General features: G+C 50.8%; 1 protein-coding gene across 1 annotated transcript; it reads left to right on the plus strand.

Annotated features, from left to right (window-relative positions):
* Nucleotides 1-17,732: 17,732 nt before the first annotated feature.
* LOC309450106 (ciliary microtubule associated protein 1A-like) lies at nucleotides 17,733-19,754 on the plus strand (the record flags this gene model as incomplete). The annotated part of the gene is made up of 6 exons (XM_082072770.1): nucleotides 17,733-17,838; nucleotides 17,924-18,124; nucleotides 18,442-18,543; nucleotides 18,725-18,846; nucleotides 19,045-19,182; nucleotides 19,668-19,754. The coding sequence occupies 6 exons, from the start codon at nucleotides 17,733-17,735 to the stop codon at nucleotides 19,752-19,754; spliced, it is 756 nt and encodes a 251-aa protein (XP_081928896.1).
* Nucleotides 19,755-21,973: the final 2,219 nt, after the last annotated feature.

Raw genomic sequence — 21,973 nt, forward strand, 5'->3', positions numbered from 1 at the left:
TTCTTTCTAAAGACCTGAGCCATGACACTGGGGAGACCGTGGCGATTCAGAAAAGAGGCGATCAGGTAGTGCCGATCTACGATGAAGGGACTTGGACAATGGAATCACGAGGCATGCCAGGTAATTGCTGTCCTTTGGTCATCGTCTGTCATGAACCAAAACCCCTGTGTCTGCAGGCTCCTCGGCAGCCAAACTCTTGCCTTGAGTGCCCCCCCAGGCACAAGGGAGGGGATCCCTCCTGTGCACTGAGGTCCAAAGGGATGCACTGAGGTCCAAAGGGATGCACTGAGAGATCGAGCACGGTTTAGGGGGAACCTGCCCCGAACTCCTGCATCCTCTGCTGAGGCTTTACCTTTCTCTGATTCTTGGCAGAGCTGCCCAACCCTGGGGAAGCCCGCCAGGCTGGAATCAACGGCCTCCTTGACAAGATTCCAGGTACAGAGCAGCCTTGCAGGGCCAGAAGTGGGAGACAAGGCCTGAAGGCTGGGGGCGTGCAAGCAGTGCCCGTGCTGGAGCAAAGGCAAAGGGGGTGCGGGGTTCAGGTGAATCCCCATGGGCCGGACTCTGTCCTCCTGGGGTGTGGGTCCCCGGGGAGGGAGAGCTGGGGGTGGCATTCCCTGACACAGGGACGGTTTCTGTCTGTCTCACTCCAAGGGACAGTTGGTCAAACAGCTGTCAGACCTCGCGTGAGATCACCCGTAGTGTGCAGGAAACACTAAGGTACAGAATTGTTCATCCAGGTTGGAGCGTCAAGAGTAAGAACAATACTGCAGATACCACGACCTACAAGAACCGCTGCTTAGCAGCCGTCGTGGGGGTCTTGGGCACCATCCTGTTTGGGATAGTGCTGTTTTGTGCATGCTGGCTGTGCAAGAGGAGAATACAAAAGTGAGTTGTTGAGCAGGGGGTGTTGCCAAACTCCTGTATCAGATGGCGGCCATTAGCCTTGAAACATTTAGAGGCAGGGTATTCTGAAGTGCCCGCTTAGTTTTGGCCAAACTCCACTGAGGTTCCTGCTGAAAGATGGCTTAACCTGCCGCTCAGCTCCTGGGCACTCTTTCCTGAAAACCGCGCTTCTGCTTCAAAGTATTAGTTAAAATGGCTCTGCCTCAACAAGAGCTGCCCCAGCAACAGATGCAGGCAGAGCAAGGTCAGGAAGAAAAACAAGGGACGACATTGCCATGGAACGGGAGAAGCACAATAGTGACGTGTTCCTGCCAGCAGAAATCACCCTGTTGGGTGCTGCTGTAAACCCCAGATGTTCACCTCGGCCAGGGTGTCCCTGCAGCTCCGACCGCAGCTCCCCGTGCAGCCGGGTGCCTGCACACCACAGGGCGCCCAGCGCTGCCCCGCAGCCTCGCACCCCCCGGCACCGCGGCCACGGCCGGGACTCAGCAGCCTCTTCTCTCCGCAGGCGCCGCGAAGCCAAGGCCATGGGAGATGGGAACGTGTAACAGCAATAAACACAGTTGAGCAGCACAATTGCCTGGGAACTCACCAGTTCTGCGCGAACTTCATGTCGGGGCAGGCAGGGAGGTGGATGCCGCGGTGCCAGCGGGCAGGGAGCTGGGGGGGGACCTTCCGTCTGGCTGGGGGGACACAGCTTCCCTGGTGGGACCGGCCTGCGGAGCTGGGCCAGGAGGGAGAGCTGCAGACACAGGAAACATTGGGGCTTTTCACAAAATGACTTCAACCTCATGTCCATCAATTCCCACTTTTACCATCTCATAACACATCGTGATGCTTAATACATCTCCCAGCTTTTGTATTCCAGCAAAAGCTTAAATAAACCATCTGTCCTACAGTAACAAAGCTTTACAGAAGACAGGAAACTACCGCTGAACCTCGTGCTGCTCAACCACGTGCTGCCATTTCTTTCTATGAGCTGCCATTTCTTTCTGTCAGTAATTGCAACATATGGAGCAAGAGACCCGAGAAATTGCCTTTCTTAGATTCCAGACCAAAAGATACATATGAGTGTGAAAAACTGAAACTAAACTCATGAAGGAATCCCAAATTATCTTTATATCACGGGCCATGCTAATTTCTGCAGGCCTGGAGGGAGCAACTTCAATGCCTTATTCAGCTTTATTCATTAACTGAAATATTTTCATTGAAATAAAGTTTCACCAAAATAAAGTATTTTCATGTCAGTCTGCTGATTTTCTTATTTTTTCAACACTATTATGTTTCACTGAAACAAAGATGCCTTGTTACCTTTACTCCACGTCTATAATTTCACAGAGACACGTCATGTTAATTTGATGCTATTTACTACTATATGTTATTATTTGGTTTTGACATACATCAAATGCCGTGTGTCAGAGTGCTGTGATATTGGTCCCACGGGAAAGTGGAGCTTTTTGTATCTGCATAGTTGGTGCTTAAATACAATACATTTCAGAATAAGGATCAAAATGAGTTTCTGAGCATTTAATTGTCTGTCAGAGGGAAATCCCATATTCCAGTACTAACCAACGAAGCAAAGTGTCTGCTGCTTACAGACCACAGGAATTTAATTGTCATATCACATTCTGGCAGGTTTCTTGCACTGACGGGGCTCTCATGACATTTCACAATGATAATAATGATTCAGATTTCAATGGATTCCAATTTAGACTGCTGGGAAGAGAAGGGGACTCAAAAAGAGATTGCTGAGCAGAGACATGACGGCAAAGACTCTGGTGAACCTGAAGAGACGGCAATACTGCACTCTCAAACCCTCCATGTCTGCACATAGATATACAGATATTCTTAACGGCGCAGAAATGTGGAGCTGCTCACCTTGCAAGAAAAGATCCTGCTCACCAAGCAGGAGGCCCAAGCTTTACCACTAAACACAGCTCCCATGATCTCAAACATCACTTCAGTAACTCGGGCTGCCTGGAAAAACTGCTCTTCACCCTTCCTCGTTTAACTGAAACTGTCCTTTCAATTCCAAAGGCCACCCATTAGCATTACAAAGTCACAGGACTTTCTCCTCAGTTCTGCTGCGCTGCTTTGCTCACATTCAGGATGCTGAGACAGCCTGATCTCTGAGGGAATTTTGTTTTGTTTTAAGCAGAAGAAGAGATATTCTCATTGGAGACACCAACAAGACGCCTAACAAGAGTCTTTTGCGAACAAAAATCCTTAAACTACTGTAAGCGGCTGAAGCGGACCGCGGTAAGTGCGGCGCTGCCCTGCGGTCCCTGCGCGCAGCAGCCCCGGCCCCGCCGCCTCAGCCGCCTCTTCCCGCCCTTTGTCCCGCCCGTTGTTCTCCCTCAGGGCCCGGCGGCCCCTCAGCGCCTCCCGCCGCCGCTGCCCCTGCCCTGCGCCCGCTCGCGGGACTGCGAACGGGGCCTTTAGACAGCAAAGAGACTATTTTCTAAAATAATGTGCCTTTGACAAGTGATTCTGGAACCTTTTCGGTGATTCTCTGCCACAGTTCGCACACAAAAGGAAACTGACCAACGGGACACAAAAGCCCAACATTCATGACCCTCCCTAACTGAACAAGCACGGCTTTCAAGAACAATTGACATCACAGAAAATAAGTTGAAGCAAGGTGAAAACAATTCTTCTTCCCACCTAAAGTAACAGACACCCACAGGATTGAATTGCCTATTTATTGTAAAACAATTTCTGGGGGCAATGTTTTATCGGGCACCTGTACTTTGGTGCACTCTATGGCTACGTGGGACCTTAGAGCACAGTTTGGAAGGTACAAGGGCTTTTACTGGATAAAATCCCACCGATGTCAATCCCCAGCACCCCGGCTGCCTACGTCTTCACCCTGGAGTTCATCGAGCTGTTTCTTCCTCTTGCTTTTCTTTGTTAGAGGATGAGATTTCCCAAGCGGCAGGGCTGTTGTTCTGAACAGTAACGTGCTTGGGAATTGGCCACGGGGCCGGTTTTCCCTGAGCAGGTTTAGGGTGGCAGGTCGCTCTCTTCAGCCTCCCGGCACCTGGACTCCTCAGGAACATCTGCCGCAGGAGCTGAATTCAGCGCTTGCCAAGGGCCCCAGAGTCACGCAGGGATGAAAAGCCCACAGTAAATACACTGCTGAGGAAACACCAAACACCGAGTCACCATCCACCATTTCTGTATTTAACTCCCTTTCTAGCAGAGACTGGAAAGAAACATTTTAGCACTAGTATGTGTGTTTTAATGTCAGACAAAGATCAGTGAAAGGGAAGGAAACATCAGCTACTTAAAAAAACAATGAAACTTCTCACAGCAACGAATACACACCTGAAATGGTGATGGGATTTCTTTTCAAAACACAGTTGAACAGCACAATTGTCTGGGAACTCACCAGTTCTGCGCCGAACTGCAGTGGTTCTTGTAGGTCGCAGGATCTGTAGTATTGTTCTTATTCTTGGTGCTCCGCACCTGGGCCCAGTGAGTAACATTGCTCCAGCTGTTTGTTCAGACAAGGCAAATACGTTTTCAAATTTCCCTGCCATAGCGGCACACAAGAGAGATGGGAACAAAACATAGATGGGTACAAAAGAGAGATGGGTACAAAAGATAGATGGGCACAAAAGATAGATGGGTACAAAAGATAGATGAATACAAAAGATAGATGGGAACAAAAGATAGATGGGTACAAAAGATAGATGGGTACAAAAGGATGAATAGATGAATCCAGCAAAGTCTGGCTGGAGCTCGACGTCCTCTGCACTCAGCCCCAGCTCAGCTCAGCTCAGCTCAGCTTTTCACACCTGCTGTGATGAGCTTTTCAGTCTGTTACCTGCTGAGATCTAGACTTTTCTTTTACTGTCTGCAAAAACAAACTTCATTAATGTCTTTTACCTGCTGCTAAACTGTTTTTCTCTTTTGTTCACATACGTCCCCCAAAATGAGAAGGAAATCCAATGAATCACAGCCTCAGGACATCTCGAGTGCTCTGCTAATACCTGAGGTTTCCAACGAGCGTGCTGCACGAATACGTGCAGCGAGCTGGAGGCTGCAAGGCACACGAACAGGGTGTGCGAGGAGGAGCGGCCAGTGCACGTCGGCACCCTTGTTCTGGCAGACGGCGTCGCTGAGGACAAGCCTGCTGGGTCAGGACGCTGAACTGCGCTGCACCCACAGCCAGCCCTGACCAAACAGAGACACAGAGAGAAGAGATGCAGAGCGACTGTCCAGAAATGGCACTGGGCTCGGGAGAACGAGCAGGGCAACAGGCACCCAGACAAGTGATGACAAGTGCCCATGGTCACCTTTTCCTCCTTTACCCCTTCCAGGTGGAGCTGATCAAGCCCCAGGCGCCTGCAGCCACGTTTGGACTGCGCCATTCCGTGTACACCACTCCCCTGATCCTCCACCTTTGAGATGTGTTGAATAAAACAACGTGTTGCTCAGAGAGGTTTTTTTCTTTACCTTGAGACATGGGGAGGGGTCTTCTGTGGGTGAGGAAGAGCTGCTTGCTCTGTTCAACCCTACAAGCAGCTAAAACCCTGCAAGATTCAGACTGGAGAGCATTGAAATCCTAAGAGGAAGTGACAGACAGGTCTAACTGCACATTTTCTCCTGATTGCCCTAAACACAACCAAATGAGGATCCCGATTGCTCACTTCACCCTGGACTTGTCTTGTTCCTCCTCTGAAACCTGCTGCACACCTGGCTGAGGACAGATACAATCCACACAGTGCGACTGGAGCTATACGCTGCACCCCAAAAGCAGCCGGGTCCTTCCCTGCACGCTCTCAGCAGAGAGCAGAGCATCCTGGGGACAGCTCGGGAAAAATAATCGCTAATTCCTATTTGAAAAGGCAAAAAATAGTGATACAGCAAGATTTCTCCTGGGTGATACAGGATATTTTTTATAGGTTTGCAGTGATGTGTCCTGGAGGCTCAATTACATAGTTATGACTTTGGACAGTAACACTTTGATTTTGGTCACTAATCCTATGTCACTGAAGGACGTTCTTTGACCAGAGACACGGTTCAGGTGTCAGACCAGCCTGTCCAAAGCACTCTTGCTCTGAACCAGCTCGTACGAGGCTCTACGTTTGCAATCATTAGAGCTTTATCCTGGGATACGTGATGGGAGACGCAGACAAGTGTCTGCAGGGGAAATTGGCGATTTGCACATTGAAGCCGTTATTTCAGCCCCAGCAAACGTCAAGGGCCAGCAAACTCTGTGCAAACTGTGCACAGGCACAACCTGGAAACAGAGGCAGGACCTGGAAACACACACACGACCTGGAAACACGGGCACAACCTGGAAACACGGGCACAACCTGGAAACACGGGCACAACCTGGGAGCACAGGCAGCAGGAGCCCGAGACAGCTCCAGTTCGTCTCCTCCAGTGTTCGGGTGCAAGCTCAAGACATTTGAGAACGTAGAGACACCTCACCTGAGGCCCACACGCTTTGGCTTCCCATGTTTCAAACTCCTGAGCTTAATAGGAAATGTTTAAATATTTTTATATATACATTTAAGAGCTGGAGGTATTCTGATGGTCAGGAAAAAGAAGAATTACAAATTGGAAAAAGATTCCTGCAAGTTGCCTTTGCAGAGAAAGCGCAAAGGCCAGTTAAGCCTGGATGAACTACCCAATGTCCCTGAGAACCTCATGTCCGTCTGTCCAGCCCTCCAGGGATGGTGACTCCAGCACTGCCCTGGGCAGCCTGTTCCAATGCCCACAGCCCTTTGGGGAAGAAATTGTTCCCAGATCCAACTCAACCTCCCCTGGCGCAACTTGAGGCCGTTTCCTCTGCTCCTGGCGCTTGTTCCTGGGGAAAAGTGACAAATTCATCAGACATTACCAGCTGACTTCTCTACCAGCTTGCACAAAACTTTCTGTTCTGAGAAGCAGGGATGAAGTGGATCCATACCATGACACTGATCTATACCACACTATGCTGCCCTGCTTGCTAAGGTCTTTGGGTCACTGGATCTGGTATTGTCTGACTTAAGTCCTGACCTACTGTCGAGGGTTAAGATTGCGGGGTGACAATAAAACCCTGGCAGATGTATTGTTAACCTCCTCTCCCCCCCACTTCCCCCTTTTGCCCCTCCCTCTCCCCCCTTCCCACTCAGCACAGGCGATCGGGAGGGACAGAAGGACAGAGAGAAGAGAGTTGGAAGAATTAACAATGTTTTACTAATGCTACTAATAAGAATAGAGAAAATAATACAAAATATACAAAACCAATCTTGAAAGTCTCAGCAACTGCAGAGCCGGCACCCGAAGTCCTGGACTGGACTCTGCAGCAACCGGAGCTGGATTCAGTCTGTCACTGGCCTCAGTTCGCAGGGACGACTCGCAAGGTCCTCTCCTAATGTCGCCGTAAGGAAAAGGGACGAGATCCTCATGATCTCCCACTTTTATATGAAGTATTCACGTGAATGGAATGTTATACACAGTTGGCCAGTTTCTTGGTCACTTGTTTCTCGTCGCCCCTCTCGCCAGATGTCCATCCGTGCTTATCAATAAGTTTGCATTCCAGTGCTAGGTTTACCAAAACATGTGTCTGGTTCTCCAGGAAAATGCAGTTAATATGAAGCTTTAGCTGACAGGCAAATTCACTGAAAGAGAAACTTGTTTTTAACAAAACCAGGACACCTACCAACACTAGAAAAGACAATTTTAGGGATGCCAGAGCAATGAAGACATTTGTGTACAATGGGACATTCCACCCTATGGCTTGAATATCAACTAAGGAGCATCAATTCCTATAAGATTTACTCCATTTGAAATATGGCATCTATAAATCTATATGATGCTGAAATGAGGCGTGAAGAAAGGAAAACTCATGACTTCTGTAAAGCCCATGTAATAAAACTGCCCAGATTTCAGATCCCAGATATATTCCAAATATCTGTACTCGACCATTGTGCTCACAGGCTCCTGTCCTGCTCAGGGACTCCAACCATTCCATCATCTGCACAGCGAGCTGCAGGAATCCAGGAGCATCCTGGAGTGCATGGAGGAGAATTTCTGATATCAGGGAATAGCCCAGGGGATGAAAATTTGGGTGTGAGTCGCCATTGTGAGCTGGCAGCTCAGAAGGCCCCTGGTATCCTGGGCTCAGCTTGGGCTGTGAGGTCACAGAGCCGCTCTGTGTCACACCTGGTGTGTAGTGCTGTGCACGGACACCGCTCCGGCAGTGCTGGCAGCGGCAGCAGCGGCGGCAGCAGCATCTGCAGCAGCAGCAGCATTTGCAGCGGCAGCAGCGGAAGCGCCAGCATTTACAGCAGCGGCGGCAGTGGCCAAAGCAGCAGCAGCATTTGCAGCAGCAGCGGTCACAGCAGCAGCATCATTTACAGCAGCAGCGGCAGTGGCCAAAGCAGCAGCAGCATTTGCAGCAGCAGCGGTCACAGCAGCAGCATCATTTACAGTAGCAGCAGCAGTGGTCACAGCAGCAGCAGTTATTTGCAGCAGCTGCAGTGGCCACAGCAGCAGCAGTATTTGTGGCAGAGCTCGTGGCAGTGCCGCGATGCAGGGGTGGGGGGTCACCTCACTCTTTATCCTCCTCCTCCTGGTTCTGCAAGCCCAGGAGGCCGGGGCAGCGCCGTATGGAGATTGGAGACCTGGTAGGCGGGCAGGCGGGGGTGGGCACCCGGCCCAGAGATTTCCAGTAAGAAATCCCATGAGGATCCGTGTGTTTGTCCATCCAGCCCGAGAGGGGTCTTACATGCGGCCTGGAAACAGTATTTTTAGAGCTGCCAGGTGCCAGCAAGCAGGTCACCATGGACCCTCTGCAGCTTTGGGAACCTCCACCCACATCTGGGTCCCACATCATTACCTGACCTCCCCTCCAGTCACCGCAGGTCACTGAGAAAGAAGCAGATTGACAAGATCTAACGGAATGTGCTTGATTCCAGATGTGCCTGTAGCCGATGGCCTTGCGACTCCTCAGCCGGCTCTTGTCCGGGAGCATCACGGCAATCCCTCAGGTCTGTTGCTTGAACCAGTGAGCATTTAGGGTTTAATATTCTAAAGTTGTCCACTGAAATATTTCCTGGGAGCTTCTCTGCTGTGTCTGTCTGCAGACACGGCTGGACGCAAGGGATTTCTAGGGTACAACTGGCTCCCAGGGCTGACACTCGGGGCATCTCATGATCACGTTGTGGCTTTTAAGCTCTTTGGGGAGCTGGCAGCTCAGAGCTGTTCAGTGACGATGGTGGCATCACAGTGTGTGATGGAAACTTCTCGGGGGTGTTCAGGTGCAGGTGTGAACACCGGGAGGGCTTTTCCAGCCTCGCAGCTCACTCGGCATCGCGAGGGTGAGTGCTCAGCCTTGGCTGACTTCACGGGCCAAGCACTCGTGTTCAGTATTTTATTGCTCAGGAATTTAACTTTCTACTTTCCGTTAAGGTCCTCAGAGAACAAAGCCTAAGGTATTAAGACGAAAATCTTCCCAGCGTAAATCAGTCCTCAACCAAGTCCTGGAGGAATTGGACAAAGTAGAGCACGGTGGGTAGTTATCGCTCTAGAGCAGAAGACTTGGGAAGTGGAGGTTTAGATACAAGTGCTCCTCAGAAGGGCGCTTTCCCTGACTGTACTGACACCCTCAAATGCTCTGGCTTTGTTTCTGAGCGTCATCAATGTATTCTGAGAAATGTCACCTCCTGAAGATATTGGTTCTTGAAGAGGTTACTTCTCATTAAACTGACTCCATTTCTTTCTAAAGACCTGAGCCATGACACTGGGGAGACCGTGGCGATTCAGAAAAGAGACGATCAGGTAGTGCCGATCTACGACGAAGGGACTTGGACAATGGAATCACGAGGCATGCCAGGTAATTGCTGTCCTTTGCTCATCGTCTGTCATGAACCAAAACCCCTGTGTCTGCAGGCTCCTCAGCAGCCAAACTCTTGCCTTGAGTGCCCCCCCAGGCACAAGGGAGGGGATCCCTCCTGTGCACTGAGGTCCAAAGGGATGCACTGAGAGATCGAGCACGGTTTAGGGGGAACCTGCCCCGAACTCCTGCATCCTCTGCTGAGGCTTTACCTCTCTCTGATTCTTGGCAGAGCTGCCCAACCCTGGGGAAGCCCGCCAGGCTGGAATCAACGGCCTCCTTGACAAGATTCCAGGTACAGAGCAGCCTTGCAGGGCCAGAAGTGGGAGACAAGGCCTGAAGGCTGGGGGCGTGCAAGCAGTGCCCGTGCTGGAGCAAAGGCAAAGGGGGTGCGGGGTTCAGGTGAATCCCCATGGGCCGGACTCTGTCCTCCTGGGGTGTGGGTCCCCGGGGAGGGAGAGCTGGGGGTGGCATTCCCTGACACAGGGACGGTTTCTGTCTGTCTCACTCCAAGGGACAGTTGGTCAAACAGCTGTCAGACCTCGCGTGAGATCACCCGTAGTGTGCAGGAAACACTAAGGTACAGAATTGTCCATCCAGGTTGGAGCACCAAGAATAAGAACAATACTACTGACACCGCGACCTGCAAGAAGCACTGCTTAGCAGCCGTCGTGGGGGTCTTGGGCACCATCCTGTTTGGGATAGTGCTGTTTTGTGCATGCTGGCTGTGCAAGAGGAGAATACAAAAGTGAGTTGTTGAGCAGGGGGTGTTGCCAAACTCCTGTATCAGATGGCGGCCATTAGCCTTGAAACATTTAGAGCCAGGGTGCTCTGAAGTGCCCGCTTAGTTACTGGCCAAACTCCACTGAGGTTCCTGCTGAGGATGGTTGAACTGGCTGCTCAGCTCCTGGGCGCTCTTTAACAAAACCTGCTCTTGCTGTTCCAAGTGTTAGTTAAAATGGCTCTGCCTCAACAAGAGCTGCCCCAGCAACAGAGGCAGGCAGAGCAAGGTCAGGAAGAAAAACAACGGACGACATTGCCATGGAAAGGGAGAAGCACAATAGTGACGTGTTCCTGGCAGCAGAAATCACCCTGTTGGGTGCTGCTGTAAACCCCAGATGTTCACCTCGGCCAGGGTGTCCCTGCAGCTCCGACCGCAGCTCCCCGTGCAGCCGGGTGCCCGCACACCACAGGGCGCCCAGCGCTGCCCCGCAGCCTCGCACCCCCCGGCACCGCGGCCACGGCCGGGACTCAGCAGCCTCTTCTCTCCGCAGGCGCCGCGAAGCCAAGGCCATGGGAGATGGGAACGTGTAACAGCAATAAACACAGTTGAGCAGCACAATTGCCTGGGAACTCACCAGTTCTGCGCGAACTTCATGTCGGGGCAGGCAGGGAGGTGGATGCCGCGGTGCCAGCGGGCAGGGAGCTGGGGGGGGACCTTCCGTCTGGCTGGGGGGACACAGCTTCCCTGGTGGGACCGGCCTGCGGAGCTGGGCCAGGAGGGAGAGCTGCAGACACAGGAAACATTGGGGCTTTTCACAAAATGACTTCAATCTCATGTCCATCAATTCCCACTTTTACCATCTCATAACACATCGTGATGCTTAATACATCTCCCAGCTTTTGTATTCCAGCAAAAGCTTAAATAAACCATCTGTCCTACAGTAACAAAGCTTTACAGAAGACAGGAAACTACCGCTGAACCTCGTGCTGCTCAACCACGTGCTGCCATTTCTTTCTATGAGCTGCCATTTCTTTCTGTCAGTAATTGCAACATATGGAGCAAGAGACCCGAGAAATTGCCTTTCTTAGATTCCAGACCAATAGATACATATGAGTGTGAAAAACTGAAACTAAACTCATGAAGGAATCCCAAATTATCTTTATATCACGGGCCATGCTAATTTCTGCAGGCCTGGAGGGAGCAACTTCAATGCCTTATTCAGCTTTATTCATTAACTGCAACATTTTCATTGAAATAAAGTTTCATCAAAATAAAGATGTTTCCTGTCAGTCTGCTGATTTTCTTAATTTTTCAACACTATTATGTTTCACTGAAACAAAGATGCCTTTTTACCTTTACTTCAAAGTGTATAATTTCTCAGAGGCCCATCATGTTAATTTGATGCTATTTACTACTATATGTTATTATTTGGTTTTGACATACATCAAATGCCGTGTGTCAGAGTGCTGTGATATTGGTCCCACGGGAAAGTGGAGCTTTTTGTATCTGCATAGTTGGTGCTTAAATACAATACATTTCAGAATAAGGAGCAAAATGAGTTTCTGAGCATTGAATGGTCTGTCAGAGGGAAATCCCATATTCCAGTACTAACCAACGAAGCAAAGTGTCTGCTGCTTACAGACCACAGGAATTTAATTGTCATATCACATTCTGGCAGGTTTCTTGCACTGACGGGGCTCTCATGACATTTCACAGTGATAATAATGATTCAGATTTCAATGGATTCAAATTTAGACTGCTGGGAAGAGAAGGGGACTCAAAAAGAGATTGCTGAGCAGAGACATGACGGCAAAGACTCTGGTGAACCTGAAGAGACGGCAATACTGCACTCTCAAACCCTCCATGTCTGCACATAGATATACAGATATTCTTAACGGCGCAGAAATGTGGAGCTGCTCACCTTGCAAGAAAAGATCCTGCTCAACAAGGACCAGGCCTGAGCTTTATCACTAAACACAACTCCATCATCTACACCCATGCCTGGAAAATACAGCTCTTCACCCTTCCTCATTTAATTGGAACTGTCCTTTCAATTCCAAAGGCCACCCATTAGCATTACAAAGTCACAGGACTTTCTCCTCAGTTCTGCTGCGCTGCTTTGCTCACATTCAGGAAGCTGCGACAGCCTGATCTCTGAGGGAATTTTGTTTTGTTTTAAGCAGAAGAAGAGATATTCTCATTCGAGACACCAACAAGACGCCTAACAAGAGTCTTTTGCGAACAAAAATCCTTAAACTACTGTAAGCGGCTGAAGCGGACCGCGGTAAGTGCGGCGCTGCCCTGCGGTCCCTGCGCGCAGCAGCCCCGGCCCCGCCGCCTCAGCCGCCTCTTCCCGCCCTTTGTCCCGCCCGTTGTTCTCCCTCAGGGCCCGGCGGCCCCTCAGCGCCTCCCGCCGCCGCTGCCCCTGCCCTGCGCCCGCTCGCGGGACTGCGAACGGGGCCTTTAGACAGCAAAAAGACTATTTTCTAAAATAATGTGCCTTTGACAAGTAATTCTGGAACCTTTTCAGTGATTCTCTGCCACAGTTCGCACACAAAACAAACTGACCAACGGGACACAAAAGCCCAACATTCATGACCCTCCCTAACTGAACAAGCACGGCTTTCAAGAACAATTTACATCACAGAAAATAAGTTGAAGCAAGGTGAAAACAATTCTTCTTCCCACCTAAAGTAACAGACACCCACTAGGATTGAATTGCCTATTTATTGTAAAACAATTTCTGGGGGCAATGTTTTATCGGGCACCTGTACTTTGGTGCACTCTATGGCTACGTGGGACCTTAGAGCACAGTTTGGAAGGTACAAGGGCTTTTACTGGATAAAATCCCACCGATGTCAATCCCCAGCACCCCGGCTGCCTACGTCTTCACCCCGGAGTTCATGGAGCTGTTTCTTCCTCTTGCTTTTCTTTGTTAGAGGATGAGATTTCCCAAGCGGCAGGGCTGTTGTTCTGAACAGTAACGTGCTTGGGAATTGGCCACGGGGCCGGTTTTCCCTGAGCAGGTTTAGGGTGGCAGGTCGCTCTCTTCAGCCTCCCGGCACCTGGACTCCTCAGGAACATCTGCCGCAGGAGCTGAATTCAGCGCTTGCCAAGGGCCCCAGAGTCACCCAGGGATGAAAAGCCCACAGTAAATACACTGCTGAGGAAACACCAAACACCGAGTCACCATCCACCATTTCTGTATTTAACTCCCTTTCTAGCAGAGACTGGAAAGAAACATTTTAGCACTAGTATGTGTGTTTTAATGTCAGACAAAGATCAGTGAAAGGGAAGGAAACATCAGCTACTTAAAAAAACAATGAAACTTCTCACAGCAACGAATACACACCTGAAATGGTGATGGGATTTCTTTTTAAAACACAGTTGAACAGCACAATTGTCTGGGAACTCACCAGTTCTGCGCCGAACTGCAGTGGTTCTTGTAGGTCGCAGGATCTGTAGTATTGTTCTTATTCTTGGTGCTCCACACCTGGGCCCAGTGAGTAACATTGCTCCAGCTGTTTGTTCAGACAAGGCAAATACGTTTTCACATTTCCCTGCCATAGCGGCACACAAGAGAGATGGGAACAAAACATAGATGGGTACAAAAGAGAGATGGGTACAAAAGATAGATGGGTACAAAAGATAGATGAATACAAAAGGATGAATAGATGAATCCAGCAAAGTCTGGCTGGAGCTCGACGTCCTCTGGACTCAGCCCCAGCTCAGCTCAGCTCAGCTCAGCTTTTCACACCTGCTGTGATGAGCTTTTCAGTCTGTTAACTGCTGAAATCTAGACTTTTCTTTTACTGTCTGCAAAAACAAACTTCATTAATGTCTTTTACCTCCTGCTAAACTGTTTTTCTCTTTTGTTCACATACGTCCCCCAAAACGAGAAGGAAATGCAATGAATCACAGCCTCAGGACATCTCGAGTGCTCTGCTAATACCTGAGGTTTCCAACGAGCGTGCTGCACGAATAGGTGCAGCGAGCTGGAGGCTGCAAGGCACACGAACAGGGTGTGCGAGGAGGAGCGGCCAGTGCACGTCGGCACCCTTGTTCTGGCAGACGGCGTCGCTGAGGACAAGCCTGCTGGGTCAGGACGCTGAACTGCGCTGCACCCACAGCCAGCCCTGACCAAACAGAGACACAGAGAGAAGAGATGCAGAGCGACTGTCCAGAAATGGCACTGGGCTCGGGAGAACGAGCAGGGCAACAGGCACCCAGACAAGTGATGACAAGTGCCCATGGTCACCTTTTCCTCCTTTACCTCTTCCAGGTGGAGCTGATCAAGCCCCAGGCGCCTGCAGCCACGTTTGGACTGCGCCATTCCGTGTACACCACTCCCCTGATCCTCCACCTTTGAGATGTGTTGAATAAAACAACGTGTTGCTCAGAGAGGTTTTCTCTTCACCTCGAGACATGGGGAGGGGGCTTCTGTGGGTGAGGAAGAGCTGCTTGCTCTGTTCAACCCTACAAGCAGCAAAAACCCTGCAAGATTCAGACTGGAGAGCACAGAAATCATAAGAGGAAATGACGCAGACAGGTCTAGCTGCATATTTTCTCCCGATTGCCCTAAACACAACCAAATGAGGGCCCTGATTCCTCACTTTGCCCTGGACTTGTCTTCTTCCTCCTCTGAAACCTGCTGCACAGGTAATCATTAATTCCTATTTGAAAAGGCAAAAAGCAGTGATACAGCAAGGATTTCTCCTGGGTGATATGGGATATTTTTTATAGGTTTGCCATGATGTGTTTGGAGGCTCAATTACATAGTTATGACTTTGGACAGTAACACTTTGATTTTGGTCACTAATCCTATGTCATTGAAGGACGTTCTTTGACCAGAGACACGGTTCAGGTGTCAGACCAGGTCTGGAAAAATTTGGGCGCGAGTCGCCATTGTGAGCTGGCAGCTCAGAAGGCCCCTGGTATCCTGGGCTCAGCTTGGGCTGTGAGGTCACAGAGCCGCTCTGTGTCACACCTGGTGTGTAGTGCTGTGCACGGACACCGCTCCGGCACTGCTGGCAGCGGCAGCAGCGGCGGCAGCAGCATCTGCAGCGGCAGCAGCATTTGCAGCGGCAGCAGCGGAAGCGCCAGCATTTGCAGCAGCGGCGGCAGTGGCCAAAGCAGCAGCAGCATTTGCAGCAGCAGCGGTCACAGCAGCAGCATCATTTACAGCAGCAGCGGCAGTGGTCACAGCAGCAGCAGCATCTGCAGCAGCAGCGGCATTTGCAGCGGCAGCAGCGGAAAGGCCAGCATTTGCAGCAGCGGCGGCTGTGGCCAAAGCAGCAGCAGCATCGGCAGTAGCAGCATTTGCTGCAGCAGCTGCAGCGGCCACAGAAGCAGCAGCAGCATTAGTGGCAGAGCCAGTGGCTGTGACACAAGTTCTTGGGATTCCCTTACACTCCATCAGCTCTCCTTCTACTCAGCTGAGGCTGAATATGGCAGAAAAGGCAAGAACCAAAGCTGAGGAGGGATTTTCACTTTGTTGATAGTCATTGAACACTATCCCAACAGAACCCTTCAGCTCTCGTCATGCCCTGCTCTGCCTTGCTATTGGCATTTCTCTGTTTAACTCCCTTTCCAGCAGAGACTGGAAACATAATTTTAGCACTGGAATGTCTGTTATAATGTAAAATGTACATAAGTGAAAGAAAAGAAAATGTCAGCTACTTAACGAACTAAGGAAACTTCTCGCAGCAACAAATATACACCTGTGATGCTGATGGGATTGCTTTTTAAAACCCGCAAAAATATTATGTGAAATGCAGTCAGTAAAGCTGCGTCTCTCACTCGGTGCAGCTCTGCTCCCTCCTGCTGGCCACATGTGCACGTTCTTGTGCCTTAAACCAGGGAAACCCAACTGCAGGAGATCCCAATATTCATTTAACCAAACAGCGCTTCATCAGAGCTCTTTGCGGGTTCCCTGCTCAAAGTGACGCATGTTTTGGGGTAATCACTGTTACTGAACAGACCGCAAAGGAAAATACTGAGTTTGCATCTTGGGAGTCACAGGGCACTGAGAACCCAGACACCTGTGCTGAGAGCTGGATTTGGTCATTAGAGCAAGATTATTCCTGCGGTAATCTGAGGGTGCGAGGGAAACAGTGATTTGGGGAGGATACGATACTTTTTATAGCTGTCACATTTTTGGCAACACAGTGTTTGTGGGTCCCTGACACGGACAATCAGAGATGTGGCGGCTGAGGTTCTGGAGTGGAAATGCTTTTCTTCTGCTATTGAAGCCCAAATCCCCCTCCAACAGTCTGAGAGTAACGAATCTGGAAATATTAGTTTGCCTCAGCAGGCAAAGCCTCTGGTGCCCAGTGGTGCTGTGTGACCGCTGTGTCACTTGTCACCTCTGTCACTGAGTGTAAAGACAGTGTAAAACCAGGTGCTTTGGAAAGCTCCCCCAGTCTCTGCTGATGTTCAAAATCTGTCTCATGTGCACCCTGAACATACACATGGAGACAGGACAAGCAGATCTCAGGAAGGCCTGGCCCTGCAGGCCGGACGTCCCCAGTCCCGCATCCCCAGCAGATGCCATCGCACAGTCCCCGATGTCACAGAGCATTTCCAGGACGATCCCAGGTGTCCCCAGGGTCCCCTGGCCGCTGCCACCACAACCTCTCTTGCCACATCTCTGGCTGCCCTCACTGACAACCTCTCTTGCCACATCTCTGGCTGCCCTCACTGACAACCTCTCTTGCCACATCTCTGGCTGCTCTCACTGCTCGCCACGCTCTGTGCCGCAGAGACGAGGCAGACGCAGACGTTGTTGTCCTCATCCCTTTCGATGCCGCGGCTGAGACAGGTGAAGTCCGGAGACTCCTGCTTCCCTGCCATGGTTCAGCATTGGCCATGAGCTCCCCTGTGACCAGTGGGATTTGCATCCCCAGGCTTTGAACAAATCCAGTGGGGGGGAATCCACGACTGCTCTGGGCAAGGGGTCTCGACACCCTCATCGTACAATCTGTTATCAAGAGTTCTGGTGTTCTCTGGTGAGACAGGACTTGCACAGTACAGGACCAAGATGTCACCAATGGGTGACTGAGATCGTTTAAAGAGCCACTGTCAAAGATATGAGCAAAAGTGGGTTTAATATGATGTCAGAAAAATGCAACTGAACAAAGTTCCACGGCAAGGTTCACTAGTAACGTACAGCACAGTCATTTGAACAGTGATTCAAAACTACTAAGGCACAAAGCAAAGTACCAAGGCACAATTCTGCTTTTTCCTCAGGCTTTCAAAGCACCTCCCAGCATGGACGGAGCTTTCGTGGGCACTTGGAGACCTCATCGCCCACGGGGCCTCATCTCGGCCCAGTTCACCCCCCCTGGACCCAAATACTCAGTCCAGGGGACAACGGGTAAGACAAGGAGCAGAGCGGTGTGTGGCACGGTGAGCACACCCGGCACAAACCAGCTACAAACCCGCTTCCCTTTTCTTCCTAGGGTACATCAACCACAACCCCACCAAAGTCAGAGCCCCCGCGTACACCTGCAGAGGGGCAAAAGCTCCTGCGGAAGGCGGCTGCTCCCCAGGCCCTCGCTATTACGTGGAGCCCTCCATGACCAGGACCGGGAAGTACGTGGCTCCAGCCTACGCCATCACTGGACTGCCCAGGATCAAGACGGAGATCACACCTGGACCCAGTGAGTAACATTGCTCCAGCTGTTTGTTCAGACAAGACAAATATGTTTTCACATTTCCCAGCCATAGCGGCACACGAGAGAGAGATGGGTACAAAAGAGAGATGGGTACAAAACATAGATGGGTACAAAAGATAGATGAATACAAAAGATAGATGGGTGCAGAAGGCTCAGCTCACCCTTCCAATGAGCTGTCGATGTTTCCCAGCAGCTGGCTCTTCTGCAGCTGTTAGGGAGAGCAGCTCTTGGTGAAATTGCCTCCTTAGACTGAGAAAAATACCAGAACTTCACCACTTTTGTGCTGTTGTCCTCTGCCCCAGGCGATTACAGCCCGGAGAAGTCCAACCGACACATCTTTAAGAGCACACCTGAGCCATCCATGGGCTTCCGGAACAGGGGAGTCAAAACCGACTTCACTCCAGGTACGTGAGCACAGGAGATGGAAACCCCTGCAGCTGGGGAGGCCTCTATGACAATGTGCTGCTCAGCTTTTCACCCAGAGTCAGCTGGGAAAGGGGGCAGACATCCCTCCTGCTGCCCTGAGCAGGCTGCAGGGCGCCTGTCTCTGCCCAGAGGTTTCTTCTCTTCCCGTTGCTCTTGCAGGTCCCGGCACCTACACCTTGCCCAGGGTGCTGGGCCCCAACACGGCGCACACGGCTGCCAGCCCGTGCTACTCCATGACGAGCAGGAGCCAGCGGGATCGCTACGATGCCGATCTGGCCAAGGTGAGAGTCACATCCAGGGGCCGCAAAAACACACAAAGAGAAAAATCACTGCCCACGCCTCCACCAAGTTGCACTAGAAGGGCTGTGTGGTTCCCAAATCCTTTGCCCAGCTCGCTGAACTGGTGCATCCTGTGCCGGGCGCAGGTAAGAACAAACACCGGCCATTTTCACCCAGCAGCTGCCCTGACTCTCTTACAGACCCCAGGCCCTGCAGCGCTCCCGAAGATCGAGCTGGACGTTTTCAAAACCAGAGCTCCCGGGTACACCATGGGAACCCGCTCCCAGCTCCGAGACAAGACGGTCAAACCGGGGCCAGCGGACTACGGCACGGGAAGGGTAAGGCAGCCGCCTTCTGCTCCTGCGCGGCTTTGCCAAAGCATCTCCCCTTCCGCTGGGGCTGCCTTGAGCTGCACAGTGTCCTGCTGCAGTGACAAGCTGCAGGACAGCCCTCCTGTCCCTTCCCTTGTCCCCAGCCCAGCAGAGGGAAGGCAAGGAACACTGCTTTCCCCTTACGCTGTCTCAGCCAGGAAATGTTACAGGCTCATACACCGCGAGCTCTTCAGGAGGCCACTCCTCAGAAGGGACAAGCAGACACAGGTCCCAGCCTTCCTAATGCTGGGAAGATGATTTTGGAGGGGAGGGGAATCCAGCAAAGTCTGGCTGGAACTCGACGTCCTCTGGACTCAGCCCCAGCTCAGCTCAGCTCAGCTTTCCACACCAGCTGTGATGAGCTTTTCAGTCTGTTTGCTGCAGGGCAACAGGCACCCAGACCAGCCATGAGAAGTGCCCATGGTCACCTTTTCCTCCTTTACCTCTTCCAGGTGGAGCTGATCAAGCCCCAGGCGCCTGCAGCCACGTTTGGACTGCGCCATTCCGTGTACACCACTCCCCTGATCCTCCACCTTTGAGATGTGTTGAATAAAACAACGTGTTGCTCAGAGAGGTTTTTTCTTCACCTTGAGACATGGGGAGGGGGCTTCTGTGGGTGAGGAAGAGCTGCTTGCTCTGTTCAACCCTACAAGCAGCTAAAACCCTGCAAGATTCAGGCTGGAGAGCATTGAAATCCTAAGAGGAAGTGACAGACAGGTCTAACTGCACATTTTCTCCTGATTGCCCTAAACACAACCAAATGAGGATCCCGATTGCTCACTTCACCCTGGACTTGTCTTGTTCCTCCTCTGAAACCTGCTGCACACCTGGCTGAGGACAGATACAATCCACACAGTGCGACTGGAGCTGAACGCTGCACCCCAAAAGCAGCCGGGTCCTTCCCTGCACGCTCTCAGCAGAGAGCAGAGCATCCTGGGGACAGCTCGGGAAAAATAATCACTAATTCCTATTTGAAAAGGCAAAAATAGTGATACAGCAAGGATTTCTCCTGGGTGATACGGGATATTTTTTATAGGTTTGCAGTGATGTGTCCTGGAGGCTCAATTACATAGTTATGACTTTGGACAGTAACACTTTGATTTTGGTCACTAATCCCATGTCACTGAAGGACGTTCTTTGACCAGAGACACGGTTCAGGTGTCAGACCAGCCTGTCCAAAGCACTCCTGCTCTGAACCAGCTCGTACGAGGCTCTATGTTTGCAATCATTAGAGCTTTATCCTGGGATACGTGATGGGAGACGCAGACAAGTGTCTGCAGGGGAAATTGGCGATTTGCACATTGAAGACTTTGTTTCAGCCGCAGCAAACGTCAAGGGCCAGCAAACTCTGTGCAAACTGTGCACAGGCACAACCTGGAAACAGAGGCAGGACCTGGAAACACACACACGACCTGGAAACACGGGCACAACCTGGAAACACGGGCACAACCTGGAAACACGGGCACAACCTGGGAGCACAGGCAGCAGGAGCCCGAGACAGCTCCAGTTCATCTCCTCCAGTGTTCGGGTGCAAGCTCAAGACATTTGAGAACGTAGAGACACCTCACCTGAGGCCCACACGCTTTGCCTTCCCATGTTTCAAACTCCTGAGCTTAATAGGAAATGTTTAAATATTTTTATATATACATTTAAGAGCTGGAGGTATTCTGATGGTCAGGAAAAAGAAGAATTACAAATTGGAAAAAGATTCCTGCAAGTTGCCTTTGCAGAGAAAGCGCAAAGGCCAGTTAAGCCTGGATGAACTACCCAATGTCACTGAGAACCTCATGTCCGTCTGTCCAGCCCTCCAGGGATGGTGACTCCAGCACTGCCCTGGGCAGCCTGTTCCAATGCCCACAGCCCTTTGGGGAAGAAATTGTTCCTAAATCCAACCTCAACCTCCCCTGGCGCAACTTGAGGCCGTTTCCTCTGCTCCTGGCGCTTGTTCCTGGGGAAAAGTGACAAATTGATCAGACATTACCAGCTGACTTCTCTACCAGCTTGCACAAAACTTTCTGTTCTGAGAAGCAGGGATGAAGTGGATCCATACCATGACACTGATCTATACCACACTATGCTGCCCTGCTTGCTAAGGTCTTTGGGTCACTGGATCTGGTATTGTCTGACTTAAGTCCTGACCTACTGTCGAGGGTTTAGATTGCGGGATGACAATAAAACCCTGGCAGATGTATTGTTAACCTCCTCTCCCCCCCACTTCCCCCTTTTGCCCCTCCCTCTCCCCCCTTCCCACTCAGCACAGGCGATCGGGAGGGACAGAAGGACAGAGAGAAGAGAGTTGGAAGAATTAACAATGTTTTACTAATGCTACTAATAAGAATAGAGAAAATAATACAAAATATACAAAACCAATCTTGAAAGTCTCAGCAACTGCAGAGCTGGCACCCAAAGTCCTGGACTGGACTCTGCAGCAACCGGAGCTGGATTCAGTCTGTCACTGGCCTCAGTTCCCAGGGTCAACTCGCAAGGTCCTCTCCTAATGTCGCCATAAGGAAAAGGGACGAGATCCTCGTGATCTCCCACTTTTATATGCAGTATTCACGTGAATGGAATGTTATACACAGTTGGCCAGTTTCTTGGTCACTTGTTTCTCGTCGCCCCTCTCGCCAGATGTCCATCCGTGCTTATCAATAAGTTTGCATTCCATTGCTAGGTTTACCAAAACATGTGTCTGGTTCTCCAGGAAAATGCAGTTAATATGAAGCTTGAGCTGACAGGCAAAACTCACAAAAGAGAAACT

This window comes from Streptopelia decaocto (genome assembly GCF_964273445.1).
Source record: "Streptopelia decaocto genome assembly, chromosome: 25".
Classification (NCBI taxonomy): Eukaryota; Metazoa; Chordata; class Aves; order Columbiformes; family Columbidae; genus Streptopelia; species Streptopelia decaocto.